Source organism: Marmota marmota, unplaced genomic scaffold (genome assembly GCF_001458135.2).
Source record: "Marmota marmota marmota unplaced genomic scaffold, marMar, whole genome shotgun sequence".
NCBI classification, from domain to species: domain Eukaryota; kingdom Metazoa; phylum Chordata; class Mammalia; order Rodentia; family Sciuridae; genus Marmota; species Marmota marmota.
The window spans coordinates 5,064,198-5,084,738 of NW_026000136.1; the positions used below are offsets into that span (position 1 = coordinate 5,064,198).

The 20,541-nt window shown below is 37.8% G+C and overlaps 1 protein-coding gene across 3 annotated transcripts in view; it reads right to left on the reverse strand.

The window, feature by feature from the left end:
* Positions 1–1,656: 1,656 nt before the first annotated feature.
* Rbak (RB associated KRAB zinc finger) overlaps positions 1,657–20,541 on the reverse strand; it is a 29,897-nt gene continuing 11,012 nt past the window's right edge. The window contains exons 2-6 of one of the 3 annotated variants that reach the window (XM_015502028.2): positions 20,430–20,541; positions 17,904–17,955; positions 8,916–9,042; positions 8,567–8,662; positions 1,657–7,759 (exon numbers count right to left, since the gene is read on the reverse strand). In XM_015502028.2, coding sequence (XP_015357514.1) covers positions 5,871–7,759; positions 8,567–8,662; positions 8,916–9,042; positions 17,904–17,918 — 2,127 coding nt within the window. In that variant the 5' untranslated portion in view covers positions 17,919–17,955; positions 20,430–20,541 and the 3' untranslated portion in view covers positions 1,657–5,870. Of the gene's footprint in view, positions 7,760–8,566; positions 8,663–8,915; positions 9,048–11,434; positions 11,575–17,903; positions 17,956–20,429 lie in introns of those variants that run through there. The other 2 variants (XM_048785305.1, XM_048785308.1) reach the window with 2 other exon arrangements.

Here is a 20,541-nt window from a genome sequence, read left to right on the forward strand (position 1 = left end):
AGAGAGAGAAAGATGCACCTCAAACAGACATGGGGTGCGTGCACTTACCTCGGTGTAGAATCTTGGTCTGGGACCTCCAATATGTTACCGCTGTTGAGTGGTGACGAGTTCTTGCTTCCCCAATGTTGAAGAATAACACCAAAGAAGCACGCCGAGGCAAGGTCAGAGTAGAAATTAGAAGTTTATTAAAGGACAGCAGAAAAGACTTCTCCCGGAGGAAGAAGGGGACCCAAGAGGTGGCATCCACAGTTTGTTCTTTTATGACTAAATTCCTCAGAATTTTGGTTATTCTTGCCAGAACACATTCTTTATTGGGAGCTCTGCAATCTTGACTGGAAGAGCCCAGCCATTTTCTTTTGCCTAGGGTGGGAGAAGGCCAATCGTGTTTCTGCCTCTTAGAATGAGTTTATGCAGGACACATATGGCTCCAAACAGCATCAGTCTGATTACCTGTTCACTGCTTCTGACAACAATGCTGCCAGAGGAAACCCCAGCCCTTCCTTCTGTTGCCTGAAAGCTTAGCTCCTGCAGTGCAGGGAAGCTGCTTCAGGCGGACCACTCTACCTGTATTTGCTTTATCCGATTCTTACTCCTGCCAGGCTGGGGTCATCCTGGAAGCCAAGCCAAGTGCTTGGATTTCTTTTCCACTGTTCATCAGGTTGGGCAACATGTGACCTAGAGGCCACATCTTCCTCTACAGAGACCATCAATGTCCCATCTGCCTCCCAGAGGACTTTTGACATTATTTTCACTCCATGCTCTTTGTTCACAAATTGGCAGTTCTAAGGGAGACTGCCAAATTGACAAAATCACAGGAGTTTAATTTCCATAATATGAAAGGGAAATCTTTTTTGTTATGATTGCTTCTTGACCAAGAATGTGGCTACATTTGTTTTTTTTGGTGGCCTCCACAGGATTGAATTTGGGGACTATTGCAACACCATTGGGCTGCCATATACTTCCCCTTTCTGAAGAGCTTGTTTTCCCCATATATCAACATAATTTGAGATGGAATAAGGAAGAGTGGGTGAGTTTTTGGTCTCAGACATGTCATCTTCCATTCATGTCATTTGCATATTTGTAGAGACAAAACTGACTTCAACTGACCCCAAGTTAAGTGGCTGTAAAGATGGGAATGGATGGGGACAATCTCACAATGAAATGAGCAGGATTTTCGTGGTGGGGAAGGGGGAGAGCCTGGCTTGACCAGATGCTTAGTGGTTACGACCCATGGAATGAGAACAAAGTTAGCCACTGTGGGGAAGTCATACCCCCAAGATCTACTCGACCCCTTTTCTCTTCCTCTAGCAAGTAATGCATTATAATCTCACACTTCAAACTTGATCCACTATGAAAGATGCAAAATAAAAACTACATCAAATGTCATTTTGCTCGTGCTCTTCATAAGCTTAGGCAAGTGATTTTTTAAAAATGGGCACAAACTCTTAAAAATTGCTCGTTTCTTTCACTTCTGTTTGTGCTGTTAATAATATCTATTTACCAAAAAGGTTAACTGAAAACCTTTTAAACATTTCATCAAATCAAACTGACCATTATTTATATTTACCCCCCCCACCCACCAAAAGCTCAACTTTTTTTGGTAATGGTTAAGATATATCTCAAATTCAGAAATTTGAAAAACAATTTGACAAAATATGAAATGGTACACATTAGCTTCTTTATTGAAGAGGCAGCTCAGACTCATATTATATATGCAAAAGTGTGGAATGACAAAATATGTAATGACCCTTTAACCTTTTCCTTAAAATATACATCAAGGTAAGCTTTAAGGAAACCGTGTAGGAAATCTTAGTAGACACCTTTAAAACTACTATAGAGTATTTCCTACACAGAATTATGCAAAATCTACCATTTAATTCCTGTTATGTAGCATATTCACATACATTTAGAAAAATATCCTGAAAGAGTGTACAAGCCATTTGGTTTACAAAAAAACTTTTTATCAAAGTGTAATATACATGCAGAAAAATACACATCTTAAGTAAATAGCTCAGAACAGACATTCAGCACCCAGATTTAGAAACAATTATCAGCACCAGATAAACACCCCTATTAAACACTGGCTGAGGCTATGGATTTCTAACTGCATAGACAAATTTTGCCTGTCGTCATACTTTATGTAGCATCATGTAGTCTACTTGCATGTCTGGACTCTTTATTCAGAATTGTGAAATTCAGCAACATTGCTCTGTGGACTTAAAAGTTCACTCATTCTCAATGCTCTACAGTATCTTGCTGTGAAAAAATACCACTTTATTCAACTTAATTATGTCTTAAGATAATTCTGGGGTTTCTTGCAGTTTCATAGTATGCATATTCAAGCATATGTCCTTTGGTGGACACACATGTGCATGTCTGCCTGACCTGGGTAAGGGCTATACCCATGTTTAGCTGTTAAGTGACAATTTTCCAAAACAGTTTTTATCAGAGAGCAATTTCAGTAGAGTTCCTGTTGCTTACGTGCTTACTAAACCTCGTGCTTTCTCATGCCTTCAATTTTAACCATCTCAGAGGGTGGTAGTAGTAATATTATTTAAAATTTCCATTTCTCTGATTACTAACAAAGCTAAAATCTTTTCACGGTTACTGGTCATCTCTGGATGTTGTCTTTTGAGAAGCGGACAACCAGATCTTTTGCCCATGTTCCCCTTTGTTCCTTTATATTCCAGAGAAAACACCAGAAAGCCACAGGATGCAGGGCAAATCCTGTCCCCTGTGCTTGTGAATAAAGCTTTACTGGGAAACAGCTGTGCACATTTAATTATGAAGTCTATTTGGCTGCTTTCACACTAAATAGCAACTAGCAAATAGTTGGGCAGGTATGACAAAGCCCAAAATATTTACTGATTCCTCATTTTTAAAAAAGTACCCATGCTTTTTCTACTCAATTATCACATATATGAAGACACATATATCTTGTACATTTTAGTTTCCTATTCACCTTCGTAACGGTGTCTGATAACAAGTTCTTAAAGTTAGTATATTCAAATTAACAAAACTTTTATAGTTTAATGCTTTTGGATCTTAAGAAAACTTTGCTTAATCTAAGGCTTTAAGATTCTGAGGTCTTCTTAATAAAACACACATTTCATATTTAGATCTGTAAACTATCCAAAACTGATTTCTCCATTTTGTTAAAATTATGCAACTTGATGGGGAAAAAACCATTTATTGGAAAGAATAACCTTTTCCCCACTGCACTTCTCCATCATTTTTGCACAACTGTGTATGTATGAGTCTATTTCTAGAACCCCTATATTCTGTTCAGTTGGTTTTTCTTTGTGCCAGTATCACACTATCATAATTCAATGGCTTTATAGCAGGCATTGGTACAAGGGAATAAAAATTCTACAGTTCTGTTTTCCAAGACAGCCTTGACTACTACTGGCCCTCTTGACTGTTCATACAAACTTTCAAATTAGCTTGTTAATTTCCATTAAAGAACTTTCTAGGATTTTAAGATTGCACTGAATATGATTTAGGGAAAACTTTATCCTGAAATCCGCAAACAAAATATATCCCTCTCACTGTGCTATGATTTTTTTCCTAGATAAAAGTTCTTGAAAATGTTAAATTTTCCCTTAGGCACTTGAGGATTTTTTTTAAGTGGTATTGCTTTTAAATTTATTTTATTTTATTTGCTGGTATAGTGAAAGAGAATTTTTGCAATATGACCTCAGGTTCAGGGACCTTGCTCGTTCTTTTTTTTTCCAGAGCTGGGGATCAAACTCGGGGCCTCATGCATGCTAGGCATGCACTCTGCCACTGAGCTACTTCCCCAGCCCTCAATTTATTAATTCTATCCCTCAGAATATTCTATGTGCAAAATCCCATTATCTGAAGAGGTTTTACTTCCCTTCCAATCCTTATGCCTTTGCTGTACTTGCCTTACTTTCCTGGCTAGGTAGTCCTACATAATGTTGAATAAAAATTGGTGATAGTGAATATCCTCATCTATATTTTCATCTTGGGAGAAAATTTCATTTTATCACTAAGTATGCTGTTTGTTGTAGTTTAAGTTACCCTTTATCCAATTAAGGAAGTTCTAGCCAAGATCATAGTGGATATTAATTTTATCACATTAATTTCCTACATACTAGACCACTTTTCTTCATGTGATCACAGGTTTTTTAAATTTCTTCTTCTTTATTTTTTTGGTGGTGCTGGGGTTTTGAAACCAGGTCCTTATGCTTGCTAGGCAAGCAAACTACTAGTCATCTACTAGTAGATCCTCACTTTTGAATATTTAGCTACCTTGCATTCTTGGAGTATGACATTGCTAGGAATAAATTCATTTTCCAGAACAAATCCATCTCCATTTTGTTTGTCCAGGTGTGGGTCATGTGATCACTATAAACAAGTTACAGAAATCCCTCCACACCTGAGGTTTTTGGGATCAATTACAGTTCAAAAACATTAAATGAAAAATTTTAGAAACAATTCCTAAGCTTTAAGCTGTGTAACACTCAGTGATTAACTTGCTCGATCATGCCTGGGAAGTGAATCATTGCTTTGTCCAGTGAACCACACTGCATATGCTACCTGCAGCCATCATGGTAATCACATAGACTGTTAGCAGTATCAAAGTACCTATAAGGGTTTGGTAGTATTCACTGTCTCAGGCATCTGTTCAGGATCTTGAAACATGTCCCTTACTATACTGGCAATTAGAGTGGAATTGTCACTATTGGCTTAGAATAATCAGGATTTACTATCCATGCCATATAAAAAAAATAGTGGGTAGCCAAACACTTCTAGCAGGAATGAGGAAAGAACACTAAGTTAATGAACCAAAAATCGACTGCTAGAAACTCAGAGATTTGTTCTGAAATACTGGGAATAAAAGTAAAAACACAAAATGATGCCATATTTTGATGAGATAAAAATGTGGACAAAATTTCTGAATTACATAATACGGCACTTGACATACCTCAAAATCTGTGGATTAGAAAACAAGAGTGGTATATGGGAGTTGGGATACTTTGTATATACGAACAGTGCAGTTTCTCTTTCACTGAAACTTCAACTCCAAATAATGAATGCATAGTTTATCAAGTGTTTTTAAATTTTCTTTTTTTTTTTTTTTGCTCAAGTACAGTTGAAAACTACAAAAATCACTCTCCCCTGTACTGATGAGGCAGGCATTCACTAAAATCCCACTTGCAAATTCCTCTAAAGAATAGAAAATTATGTACTTTCTTATTTTGTAACTATCAAATATTATCTCACTGACAATATGTTTTAATAGTACATTTTGCCATTCTAATACTCAAGAAACACTGACTTTTCATAAAATCACGCAAATCCAAACTTGCATAAAATTGCATAGAACTACCATTAAACTGCATTTTAAAACATGATAACAAATGCCATATATTTATTTAATGCTATTGTCCTCATGATCAATTAACTCTTAATGATTTTTAAACTTCATTTTATGCAATGAATTCAAAGCTGAGAGCTTCTGGTATCTTTCCTATAAACACCTGTTTCTACATTAGAAATATGGCTTTTGGCATTACAACTTCCAAGATAATGTTTTACACATTCATCATATTGACATATTTCTCCTTAGTATGATTCCCTGATATGTAAATACACTTTAAATCCAAAATAAATATTAAATATTTGTAAAATTCCTCCTCTGTATAAATTATCTGGTGTCCCATGAGCTGTATGGTCTTGCTGAAGGATTTGCTTTTGTTGCACTTTTAGGGATTCTTCTTTGAAAATTCAGATTAAAATGGATCTAGCAACTCAGTGCATTTCCCCATTCAGGAGCATGAACACTCAGATGAACAATACTGGATTTCCCATATTTATTTTTCTAAAAATTGAGAGATTTTACTTCAGAGGTTTTCCACATCGAGTACATTCATATTCCCTCTTTTATGAATTCTCTGATGGCTATTGAAGGCTGATCTGTGGTGGAATTTTTTCCCACATTCATTACATTCATAAGGTTTCTCTCCTGAATGAGTTCTGTAATGTACAGTGAGGTATGACTTCTGAGAAAAGACTTTCCCACACTCATTACATTCATAGGGTTTCTCTCCTGAATGGCTTCTGTAGTGTACAGTGAGGTTCGACATCCGAGAGAAGACTTTCCCACATTTACTACATTCATAGGGTTTCTCTCCCGAATGAATCCGATGATGAATAGTCAGGTATGACTTCTGAGAGAAGAATTTTCCACATTCGTAACATTCGTAGGGCTTCTCGCCTGTGTGTACTCTTTGATGTCTAAAAAGGGATGAGTTATGGGAGAAGGTTTTCCCACATTCATTGCATCCAAAGGGTTTCTCTTCTGCATGACCTCTGTAATGTATGGTGTAGTATGACAAATCAGAGAATGATTTCCCACATATATTACATTCATAGGTTTTCTCCCCTTTTGGAAGTGACTGAAGCTCACTGAAGGCTGAATTTTCAAGGAAGGTTTTCCCACATTCATTACATTCATAGGGTTTCTCTTCTAAATGGGTTGTATGATGATCAGTGAGACATGGCAGTTGAGAGAACTTTCCACATTCACTACACTCGTGGAGTTTCTCTTCTGTGTGTACTTTCCGGTGCCTAATGAAGGCTGAATTTAAATTGAAAGTTTTGCCACATTCAGTGCACTCATAAGGTTTCTCTTCTAAATGACTCCTATAATGTATGGTGAGGTATGATACCCGAGAAAAGAATTTCCCACATTCACTACACTGATACGGTTTCTCTCCTGTGTGTGTTCTCTGATGTGTAATAAGAGTAGACTTTCGGTAGTAGGATTTCCCACACTCATTACATTTATAAAGTTTTTCTCCTGTGTGCGTTCTCTGATGGTCACTGAGGGCTGACTTACGGGAAAAGGACTTCCCACATTCGTTACATGGATATGGCCTCTCCCCTGAATGGTTTCTCTGGTGTAGGGTGAGATGTGTCTTTTGACAGAAGGTTTTCCCACACTCATTACATTCATAGGGCTTCTCGCCTGAATGGGTTCTCAGATGCTGTGTGAGATGCAACTTCTGACAGAAGGTTTTCCCACATTCAGTACACTTATACGGCTTCTCCTCTAAGTGTGATCTCCTATGTACAGTGAGGGTTCCCTTTTGACTAAAGGACTTCCCGCATACATTACATTCGTAGGGCTTCTCTCCGGTATGAGCCCTCTGATGAATGATAAATTTTGACTTTTTGCAGAAGGACTTTCCACATTCTGTGCATTCAAAGGGCTTCATTTCCATCTGTGACCTCTGATAGGCATTAAAATTTGACATCTGGATGAAATCTGGTCCAGAATCATCCCATTCATAGGGCTTCTCCCCCATATAAGCTCTCTCGTGAGCAATGAAAACAGCTTCCCTGTCTAAGGCTTCCATGCACTCGTATTCAAAGGGTTTCTGCAGAATGCTTTCTTCACTTTGAAAACAGGTGTCCCTATTTTGACTGAACTCATAGGATTTTTCTCCATGACAACTTTTCCCACATTCATTACACTCATCAGTTTTCTTTCTGGCATAGCTTCCATCACTACTAATTAATTCTGAAATAGATTCTAAATTCTCCCCACAGGAAACACAACTGTGAGCATTTATGTCTGAAAGAACACAATGTGTATCCACGTAAGTTTCATCAAATGCATCTCCTCTGTCGTCCATCAGGGTTTGGCTGTGCACATCACCAGCTTGCCTTGAATGTTGGTCTTCATCTTCTTGGATTCTCTCTACTATGTCATCAACTTCCCAGACTTCTGAAAAGGAACAAGATTAAACAAACCATGTGAATCTGAACAAACAACCAACAAAATGGGAGCTGATTCTGGTTTTAGGGTCAATCTCCACAAATAAAAATAACTGAGTGGATATGTCTCTTTTTCTTTGATTTGTGATAGAAAATGCACATACACATAGGGGTGGGGTAGAAGGACATGGGGAAGGAAAAGGACAGGATAGGACTCAGTGCATTTAAAAATAAAAGGAATTAATTCACATTAAATACAAGTACTTTATTACTATGTAGTATAATGTTTAAAACTTCAGTAATAAAGATGAAAGAAACTCAAGACATGATGAGCGAGAACAAAATCATTGAAAAAGTGCTAGAGTTAGGCAGAAATGAAAGGCCTTAGAGCAAAAGAGGTCAATGGAAGACAAGAACAATGCGAAGAATATATTCAAGTCTGGATTACGTTAAGAAGAAACAGATTATAATTTATGTTAAATTGCAAGCTGTCACTTCATTCCAATACTACAACTTACCTAGACCCTTCCCAAATCTTTGTCTTTCTACACTGCACATAAATCCATACAAACACTTTAAAAGCACCAGTTTCCTCATGTTTGGAGATAGTCCCATAACCAGGGATTAGAACAGTCTATGACACAAAACAAATGCTCATTAAGTTTAACCATTAACATTATTTGAATTTACTGGCATAAACTCCTCAAACCAATCATGTCCCTACCATAATACTTCCTTAATTATCAAATTCCTAAGCTGCACCTAGGACATTAACAGGGATGACCATTTTAAAAAACTGGATACTCTATTTACTGACCTGAATGACTTTGAGAGGGGAAGTCATCTTCTATTGTCCATGGCTCTTCTCCCTGCTCCAATTTAATGATCACATTTGGTTTGGTTACATCATACCCTGTTAATAAGAAGTGAAGAAGGACTCAGACTAGCTGGCTGTCTTTAGAATCTATGCAGTGTACGATGACTTGCCTCACAAGCTGCATAACAAAATGCCCCATCTTTTTTACCTTATAAAAATTCTTTACCTCTCAATGGAGAAATAAAGTTACAAACATTCAATTTAGGCTCAAAAGGAATTAAAAGATCTTATTCAAATTCAAAGACAAAATCCTTAAATTGAAAGTGTTGAGAACATAAGCTGTCCTCACCCACAGAGACAAGGTTGCTGTAGTTCTCCAACATCACATCCCTGTATGTCATCTTCTCTTCAGGATCCAGCTGCTGCCACTCCTCTTGAGTGAAGTCCACAGCCACATCTTTGAATGACACTGGCCCCTGCAGCAGCACCAAATCAAAACTGGGTGACGTGGAACAGAAACACAGAGACAAGATCTTCCCAAGCTCACTGGTAAAGTTAACTACAAACACTGTATACCTTATTTTATATTTTGAACTGTGAAAGAAATACAAACTTACTGGAAACACATTGCCTTTGAGTTCTTTAATATATAAGAAACAAAAAAAGCAAAATTAAAAACCAAGGTACAACAGAGTTCCCATTTTACCACTGAACTATCTGAGTTTTCAACAATACCATTCTGCTCTCAAAAGGATGACAGCCTAATGAGGAGATGACGTGTACACAAACATGCATTTTGCTCCTTCTCACTTCCTTCTGTTTCCTTTGCTGGCTTGTCCTTCCCTTCTCCTGGACCCCTTCACGGAATAGCAACCGTGACACAGGCCCTGTCTCTTTCCTTCCCATCACTATTCTGCTGCTCTTGCCCAGTTCCACTCTTTGATCTTTTGCCTCTTTCATCTGCACAGCCAGCTACTTTTGGCCATCTGCAAAATGAAGTTGTTTACCTCTTTCACCTTATTTCAAAATCTCATTCTTGCAGCAATATGTACTTTTTGTTTGAATGAATAACCAAAGGTATTATAGAGTGATGTGTGCAAGTGGTGTAACAAAAGGAAATTAAACTATTTTAAGTTTATGCGCTCAGATTAGGCTTTACAGATTTGGTTAATTTGAAGCCCCTAAGTATGAACCATGTACCTAAATTGAGATGAAAAGATGACGATGAAGTCTTAAATACCAATGGCAAAAACTGAAGCAGCATCACTGTTTAAAAGGTTGGTGTAGAACAGGCCAAAAGACACCAAGAAGGTCCTTTCCTAAGGACAGCTTTTGAGACAATAAGGGTCGACTGTAATTCAAGAGGGTAAAGTGAATGTACACAATTACTTTCCTGCCTCAAAAAGAAACAAAAAAGCCCAAGTCAAACAGAAAAAGAGATTCATTCTCCTAAAAGCAGTGGAACACAGAGGCTAGGAAATTAGGAATTTCTCCGAGGACATCTTTGAGGTCCAGAGAAAAGTAAAAGACAAAAAGAACCTGGAGCCATGAGACACAACTTTATACAGAGGCTAATGGGCTGCAGCCAAAGCAAACAGCAGGTTCTCCAGTAGAGCCCTTGAGAATCTCCAAATCCATGGCAGGCCTAGGGCTCCTGTGGGTAGCATAGTGATTGGCTGAGTAGTTCACATGGTGATCTGATTTAAGCACACTTAACAGCTAGATGAATGGTGGATCTGATAAGAACCCTCTGGATATGGCAGTACAGAGACATGGCAGGGTATATAATAACAGACGTCTATCACTAGGACAACCATAAATGCACTGTCCAAAGAGAAAACTTCTGTCTGGGACAAATGATAAACATAGGACACTTGGAATATAAGTGCAATCCAAGATTGTTCCAGGTAAACCAGTACATACATATTCAACTCTATCCATATTGGATATGGATTCTTTTTCCCTAAAGGCAGACTCTAAAAATATATTCTCAAAGCAACAAGGCTCAAAGTTCTCAAAGCAACTTGAGCAAATTACTTAGTACATAAAGACTGGATTGTTGAATTGCTTTAAAAACTATCTTGTAAGAAACTTGATTAACAAATGGGACACAAAATATATAATTTACAACACAAAACTGAGATCCAACAGGTTCAACATTTTCATAAATAAAGAACAAAGAGGATAAACAAAAGAAATAACTAAAGACAAAATTGAAAATGACACTCAGGCTGAGGAAACATGGAAGCCTTCTCATCAAAAGGGACCTCTAATTTACAAACAAGAATACTGGGGAGGAAAATACAGAGATCCAGAAATTTCCTGATAAAATATCTTAAAATAGAGGTCTGGGGATATAGCTCAGTGGAAGAGCACTTGCCTTACATGGGTAAAGTCCTGAATTTGATCACTAGCATTTCTAAAACAAAATGAAAAACCTAAAGTTTAAAAGTCCTAAAAGCCAAGTATGGTGGTGCACACTTGAAATCCTAGTGACTTGGGAGGTTGAGGCAAGAGAACTGCAAGTTCAAAGCTAGCCTCAGCAACTTAGTGAGACCCTGTCTCAAATAAAACATAAAAGGGGCTGAGGTAAAGCATCCTGGGTTCAAATCCTAGTATGAAAAAATTCCTAAAATGTTATCAGGAAAAAAATACACTATTAATTCTGGTAACTGACATTCTACTTCTCATCTGATAGAATACAATGAAGAACTGCCCACAAATTTAAAAGAAAAATGTAAGATTTGGAACCTAGAACTGTACAGCAAGCCAAACTATTATTTAAGCCTGTGGGCACTTTAAAAGATACTTTCAGAAAAGCAAGACAATTTATTACCTAAGAACATAATTTCTTTAAAACACTCAAACCTTAGTGAAACATCAGCAAGCAAGGGTTTTCAGTGTTGTTGTAAGAAGCAGATCTGGGGGGCTGGGGATGTGGCTCAAGCAGTAGCGCACTCGCCTGGCATGCATGCGGCCCGGGTTCGATCCTCAGCACCACATGCAAACAAAGATGTTGTGGCCACTGAAAAAACTAAAAAATAAATATTGAAATTCTCTCTCTCTAAAAAAAAAAAAGCAGCAGATCTGGGGACTGCAAACATATAAAAAGGCAAGTACTCAGTGAATATGTTACATTCTATTATAAAAGATGCATTAACCCCAAGTGGATATCCACCAGTGCAGCCACAACTATACAGGACCCCAGAATGACCCCCTAAGACAGCAAAGGTAGAGCTGCTACCTCAAGCAGAACATCCAAGTTATCCACAGGTAAGAAATTAGCTGACAAATTCCCTCATAGAGAGTAGATTCTTATGGAGTAAGTTATTCTAGAAGGCAGTGGTGCTGTGGGGGTTACAATAGACATCAACAGATAACATAAAATTATATACCAGAATCATTTGTCAATATAGCTAAAATAAAATGCTAACAAACAAAATCCAATACCAGGTTTAAAAAATATTATAATTACCAAAGAGGACTTATTTTAAGACTATAGGTTAGATAAGCATATAAAAAAACTATGAATATGGATTATAATACAACTAAGAAAACTTTTATATCTCCTGAAAAAGCCTGATAATACTTAAAAGGCACACCTGATTTAAAAACTCAAGAAAATAGAAATCAATGGATACTTCACTAAAATCAACATTTATACACATACATTAAGACACAAGCATACTCTTACACCCTAATATGCACAGTATATACACATACACACATGTATCAAACACAAGCACATGTATATACTACTAAGTTCACGCACATATATATAAATACACATACACATTTATGCTTCAGAGTCCTATCAGTACCAAAGTAAGGATCATTTAATGGGAAAATATATACACACTCCCAGTAAAACCAGGAACAAGGTTAAATGCTCATTATCTCTAATTAGAGAAGAGAAAATAATTAGAGGAATACAACTGATTAAAACAAAAACTAATTCTATTTGCAGATGACATAAAAACTCAGAGAATCACTGATGAAAACTTTAAAATACTCCTGAAAGACAGTGAAGTAGACATGAACAAATGAAATGTTTCTTGCTTTGGTGTAAGTAAATTTAATAATACAAAATTTCAGTTACCCTGTTATTTTATAAATATGAGATCTCAACAAAAAATATCAAAAAGCCTTTTCTTAAAAAGAAATAGCTTATGAATAAAAAAATATGGATATCTAAAAAAAAAAAAGCCTTTTCTTGGAACTAGACAAGCAGATACTAAGGTTCACATAAAGAAGGAAAAAAACTGAGAATAACTATGAAAATATTTTAAAAAGTTACAAAGGGGGCCTAACACTACTGGATTTCTGGATTTAAAACAATGCCTCTATGATTAAAATAGTTTGGTAGGGCTGGGGTGTAGCGCAGTGGCAGAGTGTGTGCTCAACACATGTGAGGCCCTGGGTTCAATCACCAGCACCAAAAAAAGTATGGTACTGGTATATGAGATAGATCAATAAGAAAAAAAATAAAAATAAAAAAATCATGGTTACGTGATAATGAGAACATCTCAAACCACTGAAGCAGAACTGATTTTTAATAAATGATGCTATGGCTGGGTGTGGCCTGGGTCCCCCAAAAGTTCATTTTGATTATAATCTTGGTCCTATTATTGTGACACTATTGGGAAGTAGTTGAATTTTGGGAGGTGGGACCTAGTGAGTTCTTAGGGTCACTGGAGATCAGAAGACACAGTGGGACTCCAGTCTCTCACATTTCCCATTTGGTGGCATAAGCTCTTACACACAAGCACCTATACCATGATGTGATGTAGCCAAAAACGAGCTAGTGTCAGCATCACACCTTGGTCCTGCAAAACTGTGAGCTAAATAATAAATGACTTTTCTCTTTATAAGTTGGTTACCTCCAGTATTTCTAAGGTTGACAATAAAATGAAAGACAAGTGATAACCATTTTGACATGGATTAAACTGCACTCATACCTTATACCAACCAGGCGAGTGATCTAAGTGTTAAAAAAAAAAAAAAAAAAAAGTGAATTTACTAAAGGAGAAAAATGGAAGTATCCTATTGTAAGCTTCTTATATTTTTAAGTAAAATGGTGTATTTCTATAAGATAAACTATTGATAAAGTTGCACACCATAAATTCTAAAGCACTTACTAAAGTAACAAAGCAGTATTATAGTTAGTACCCAACAAAAGAAATAAAATGGAATCGTAAAATATAATCAAGGGGCTGGGAGTGTAACTCAGTTGCATATCACTTGCCCAGCACCCATAAGGCCTTGGGTTCAACCCCTCGCACTGCAAACAAAACAAAACCCCAGTCAAAAGTTAGATTAAGAAGAAAAAGGAAACAATACACGGCAAATAGAAAACAGACAATAGACTATAACTTAACCAGACACAGCAATAATCATATTACATGTAAATGGTCTAAACGCCCCCAATTAAGAATTGTCAAAATGGATAAAAAGAAATAAGGTCCAACTCTAGGTTACCTATAAGAAATACACTTTAAATATAAAGACAAACAGGTTAAAAGTAAAACAATAGATAAGATATACCATGCCAACATTACTATAAAGAAAGCCGAAGTGGAGCTGGGGCTGGGGCTCAGTGGCAGAGAACTTGCCTTGCAAGTGTGAGGCACTGGGTTTGATCATCAGCACCACATAAAAATAAATGAATAAAGATATTGTGTCCATCTACAACTACAAAAATATTTTAAAAAAGAAAGAAAGCCAGCCAAAGTGGCTTTATAAATAACAGATAACGAACATTTCACAGCACAAAACATTGCCAGAGGTAAGGAAGGCCATTTCACAATATCAAAGAGGTTAATTAATCAAGGACATAAAAATCTTGAAGGTGTATATATCTAATAAAATACATTAAGTGAAAACTGATAGAACTGCAAAGAGAAATAGACAAACCACAGTTGCAGGAGGAGATATCATGTCCCCTTGCACAATCAGTTAGGATAAAAATGCCCCATTCACAATAGCCTCAAAAAACATAAAATACCTGGGAATCAATCTAACAAAAGAGGTGAAAGACCTCTACAGTGAAAACTACAGAACACTACAGAAAGAAATTGAAGAAAACCTCAGAAGATGGAAAGATCTCCCATGCTCCTGGATAGGCAGAATTAATATTGTCAAAATGGCTATATTACCAAAAGCGTTATACAGATTTAGTGCAATTCCTATTAAAATCCCAATGACATTCTTCATAGAAACAGAATAAAACAATCATAAAATTTATTTGGAAAAAGAAGAGACCCAGAATAGCCAAAGCATTTCTTAGCAAGAAAAGTGAAGCAGGAGGCAGTCACAATACCAGACTTTAAACTATACTACAGAGCTATAGTAAAAATAATGGCATGGTATTGGCACCAAAATAGACATGTAGATCAATGGTACAGATTAGAGGACCAGAAATAAACCCACATAAATATATATATACTAGACAAAGGTACCTAAAACATTCACTGGAGAAAAGATAGGCTATTCAACAAATGGTGCTGGCAAAGCTGGAAATATATATATATAGCAAAATGAAATTAAACCTCTCTCTCTCTCACCCTGCACAAAAATCAACTCAAAGTGGATCAAAGACTTAGGCACTAGAACACAGACCCTGCACCTAACAGAAGACAAAGTAGACCCAAATCTTCACCATGTCAGCCTAGGATCTGACTTCCTTAATAAGACTTCTAAAGCACAAGAAGTAAAATCTAAAACCAATAAATGGGATGGATTCAAATTAAAAAGCTTCTTCTCAGCAAAGGAAATAATAATATGAGAAGAGAGCCTACAGAAAATCTTTACCACATGCACCAACTGATAAAGCATTAATCTCTAGGATATATAAAGATCTCAAAAAACTTAACACCAAAAACCCCCAAATAACCCAATCAATAAATGGGCTAAGGAACTGAACAAACACTTCACAGAAGAAGAAATACAATTGATCAACAAATACATAAAAGTGTTCACTATGTCTAGCAATTAGAGAAATGCAAATCAAAACTACACTAAGATTTCATCTCATTCCTGTCAGAATGGCAATCATCAAGAATATAGGCAACAATAAATGTTGGCAATGCTGTGGGGAAAAAAGTATACTCATACATTGCTGGTGGGACTGCAAGTTGGTACAAACACTACAGAAAGCAGTATGGAGATTCCTCAGAAAACTTGGAATGGAACCACCATTTGACCCAGCTACCCTACTCCTCGGTTTATACCCAAAGGACTTAAAAATCAGCATACTACAGTAATGCAGCCACATCAGTGTTTATAGCAGCTCAATTCACAATAGATAGACTATGGAACCAACCTAGGTGTCCTTCAATAGATGAATGGATAAAGAAAATGTGGTATATAGAGTCAATGGAATATTACTCAGCTTTAAAGGAAAAATAAAACTATGGCATTTGCCAGAAAATGGATGGAGTTGAAGAATATCATGCTAAGTGAAATAAGTTAATCCCCAAAAATCCAAGGCCGAATATTTTCTCTAATATTTCTTTTCTAGTGCACCCTGCTAATTCACAATAAGGCAGAGCACATTAGAAAAGAATAGCATTACCTTAGATTAGGTGGAGGAAATTGAAGGGACGCAAGGGGAGGGGATGTGGGGATAGGAAGGATAGAAGAACGAAACAGACATTGTTATTTTATATATATATATGACTGCATGACCAATGTGATTCTACAACATGTACACTCGGAAAAATGAGGAATTATATCCCATCTATGTTTGATATATCGAAGTGCATAAATGCATTCTACTGTCATGTATAACTAATTAAAACAAATAAAAAATTAAAAAAAAAAAAGAACACACTGGTTCATGATAACCAAACAAAAAAGCATGCTGCTCAGGAGCCTACCCAATATACTGAAAACATTTTTTTCTATATCAACCACTTAACTAAAATGGAGAAATGTTTACTTTCAGAAAATTATTCTAGCGGATAAATGAAGAAATGGTAGAATTAATGGAATACCATCCTGCCTTCCCTAGTGAATTACTGGATCATGACAATCAACATCAATCAGTAGATGCTAAACTTACAAAAAGGATAGAAGGACAGGATGTGCCTCTAGAGGGACACAAATGCTGAAAGAACTAAACATAAATCTGATTGAACTTCCAGATCAAACCAACACTTTTACAAGGCATACAAAGAATTTTAAAAATGTGTTAAAGGTAAAATGATGGCAACACATTCCCAACTGGGAAACTGAGGATAAACAACCCACTTTCTAAGAAAAACAAATGGCAAACGATAACACAAGAAACATATTAAGGAAGCTACTATTGAGAGACTTAAAAGACTTATCAATCAATCAGCATGGAATCTACCTATATTCTGAAAAAAACGAGCAAATCAAAAATATTGTTGGGAAAACTGAAATTCTGAACACTGGATATTATATACTAAAAAAGAATGGCATTGTAGGTAGTCTCTAACCCTTGTTAAAAAGACTCCTTATAATTTAAAGAAATACTTACAGATGATTTTTTCAAGCCCAAAGAAGGGAAACACCATTAAAAAAGTATCAATCAGTTTGGAAGTAACAAATATCAAAGCAGATTAAGAGTCATAGTGGATAAGAACTGGAAAGGCTGCTGGATTTGACCATAATTAAATCTTCAGCATTCCTTCCTCACAGATTCAGGAAAGTGGTGAGGATGCAACCAAAACACTCAAAAGGGAAATGTGAATGGGAAGTGAAAAAAAAATCTTTATAAGATAATTATTTTTATATTGTTTGCTATGCAACCCAAATGGACTTACAGAAATATTTCAAGAATGATCAGCTCATTCCCCATGATTTAGGTTCATCTGTAGTTTAAAGGAGTAAAAGCAGAAATGTGTCTACTTAGTTCAATACGTTGGTCCCTGGGAAGTTATATGAACCAAGTTCTCCGTGGGCAGCTGGCCATCTGCTGACACAGCCAACAAGTAAGTCAGCATTGCAATGATTTAATGGTTGTTATTAGGAAAGCTATCCACAATCATATCAACTTTAGCAATGAAAATTTTTTCTGAGTCATAAGAAATCGTTAAAAGCCACAAGTAACAAAAATGGATTCTTATACTGATGCAAATGCTGCAATGGATATTGTCCCTATGGCTGTCAAGAACATCTGAGCCACGTTTGTGGCTTCATTACCTTCATTAAAGTATCACATTACTTACACATTAAGTCCCTGACAGAAGAGTCTCAGTGCTGATCTGCCATCTTTTATTGATTTCTATATTTCCATTTTAAAGTACAAATTCTTACAAACCTAAGATGCATTACAAAGGAAAGTGAAAGAAAATATACACAGAAAACTCACCTGCAATTTGTTCATTTTCTGCTGCTCTTGGAAAAGTGTGTTGATGGTGGACCTAAGGGAGGAGAAGCAGGTCATTGAAGACAGCAGTTACCTGGCCTGCACAGGTAGGAATTACCTGTATGAGAACCTTGAAATTAAGCTCAATGAAATCCGATCCTTCAACTCTCAGAAGAGAAAAAATGGGTGAGAGGGAGGAAGCATACACTTGTACCTTTCGAATTCCAATGTGATCAAGTGGTAATTAGATGACCTAAGATTCTCAATGATGACGGGGCTGGGGTTGTGGCTTGGTGGTAGAGTGTTTGCTTAGTACATGCGAGGCCCTGGGTTCGATCCTTAGCACCACACATAAATAAAAAAAAAATAAAGGTATTGTGTACAACTAAAAAATAAATATTTAAAACAAAGATTCTTGGGCTGGGGATGTGGCTCAAGCAGTAGCGTGCTCGCCTGGCATGCGTGCGGCCCGGGTTCGATCCTCAGCACCACATACAAACAAAGATGTTGTGTCCGCCGAGAACTAAAAAATAAATATTAAAAAAAAAATTCTCTCTCTCTCCCCTCTCTCTTTAAAAAATAAAAAAAAGATTCTCAATGGTGAACATAAACATTGACTCCTTTGTCAGCCTGACACAGGTGGGGGAAAAAAAAATTCCCCTTAGAGTACTCATGTGTCTTATTGTCTCTTTAATTTTTTAAGAAGCAAACAAGCCACAGGTATTGAGAATCTGACCTTTCCTCATAAATGGAAGCTACAGAGAAATAAGGAATCTTAAATAATAATAAAAAAAGGTGGGGGGGAATCTCATGAAAACAGAAGGGAGAACACTGGAGTAAAGGAAGGGAATCAAGTGGGAGGGAGGAAGGAGAGGAGAGGGAAGGAATTGTAGAATGAAACAAACTACATTATGTTCATGTGGCCAGGGAGAAGACATGTCTTGCAAAAAGGGTGCAAGGGATTCCCAGAATGAAGGGAGAATTTGACTCAGGACCAATGGGATTCTTCGCATACAGCATGCAGTCATAGGAATAAACAGAAGTTCATTTAGGAAAGTGGATACATATTTAAGGGAGAATGGGGGCAAAATCAAGAGTCGCCTTTGGGATAAAGCAAGGAATATACATGCAAGGGAGGATGCAGGTTATCTCCAGAGGAGGAGACAGCAACTTGTTGATACGGGCTGTTATATTTATAAAGGAATAGTTGCTAGAGTCTGGACTAGAAGTGAGATCGAGCTACATAATTTCATGAAGGTTTTCCCTGCATTAGTAGCATGGGCTAAGAGGATGTTGTTCAGGAGTTGCAATTATTTATGGATGCTTTCTGCATTTCGATGGTTTACCGGCACTTCCTTTGAGACTCAGTATCTCTCCCTTTATTCATGAATTCCTATCTCATAAGTATGCACATAACACAATGAATTCCACTTTTATGTACATCTCTAATGCACCAATTAAAAAAAAAAAGCAGAAGGAAGACCAATAGAGTAGAGGAAGTGGGGGAGGATGGGGGAGTGGGAATAGAGTAGTACTTGGGATTGAAATGGAGCAAACTATGTTAAACTATGTAAACTCCGCAATGATATATATGATGCACTATTTCTTTTGGGGGGGGGGTACCAGGGATTGAACTCAGGGGCACTTGACCACTGAGCCACATCCCCAGCCCTATTTTGTATTTTATTCAGAGACAGGATCTCACTGAGTTGCTTAGCGCCTTGCTATTGCTGAGCCTGGCTTTGAACTTGCAATCCTCCTGCCTCAGCCTCCCAAGGCCTTGGGATCACAGGCATGTGCCACCATGCCTGGCTTCGTGCACTAACTTAAAAAAAAAAAAAGAAAGAAAGAAAGAAAAGAAAACTAGGATACAGTAGACAGAACGTTGGCTTGAAAGTTTGACTACTATTAAATGCAATCCTATCAACAAACCCCATGACCTTGATCAAGTCATCCACCATGTCAGGCACAAAGCCTTTCTCTACCAACCAAGGAAGTAAGAGATTTTTCCTTTGCTGCATTATGATTCTACAAGGGCGAGGGGGAACTCAACACAGAACTGAGGTGCCCATGGAGGTTTACTGACACACTGAGACAGAAGCGTTGAGAGGAGGAAGGGGAAAATGGGGTGCAGATATAAGTCGCAGTTGAGGCCGGTGTCCATGTGTCCTTCTAGATCTTCCCACCGAGCGCTGAAGACCGTGCAACCCGCCTTGGCCCCAAACTGAGAAACCGCTAAACCCTTCCGTGCCCCCGGCGCTAATGTCCACCACGTAGTGGCTGCACCTAAGGTCCGCTCATGGCGGCGAGCAAAACCACGACTGCCTCTTCTGAGGTTGTGCAGCTTCGGTCCCGCGACTCCCCGAGGGCAACAGAGCGCCGGGAGGTTCCAGCTGGCGCTGCTACGCCCCGCCCGTCGCGCTGCCCCTTGCCAGGCCCTTCGGTTTCTGAAAGGCCAGAGCTGGGCCTACAGCACAAGTTGAGGCCGCGCCTCCCTGCGGGGCCCAGACCCGCCCCCTCAGGACTCACCGTCCCGCGAGCACCGGCCTGGCTGCCAAGGAAGCCACCGCCCGCCCGGGTTCCGCTGCCCCTTCGCCGCTGCCCGCCCAACAATCGGGCCCCGCGCCGCGGGCTCGGCAGT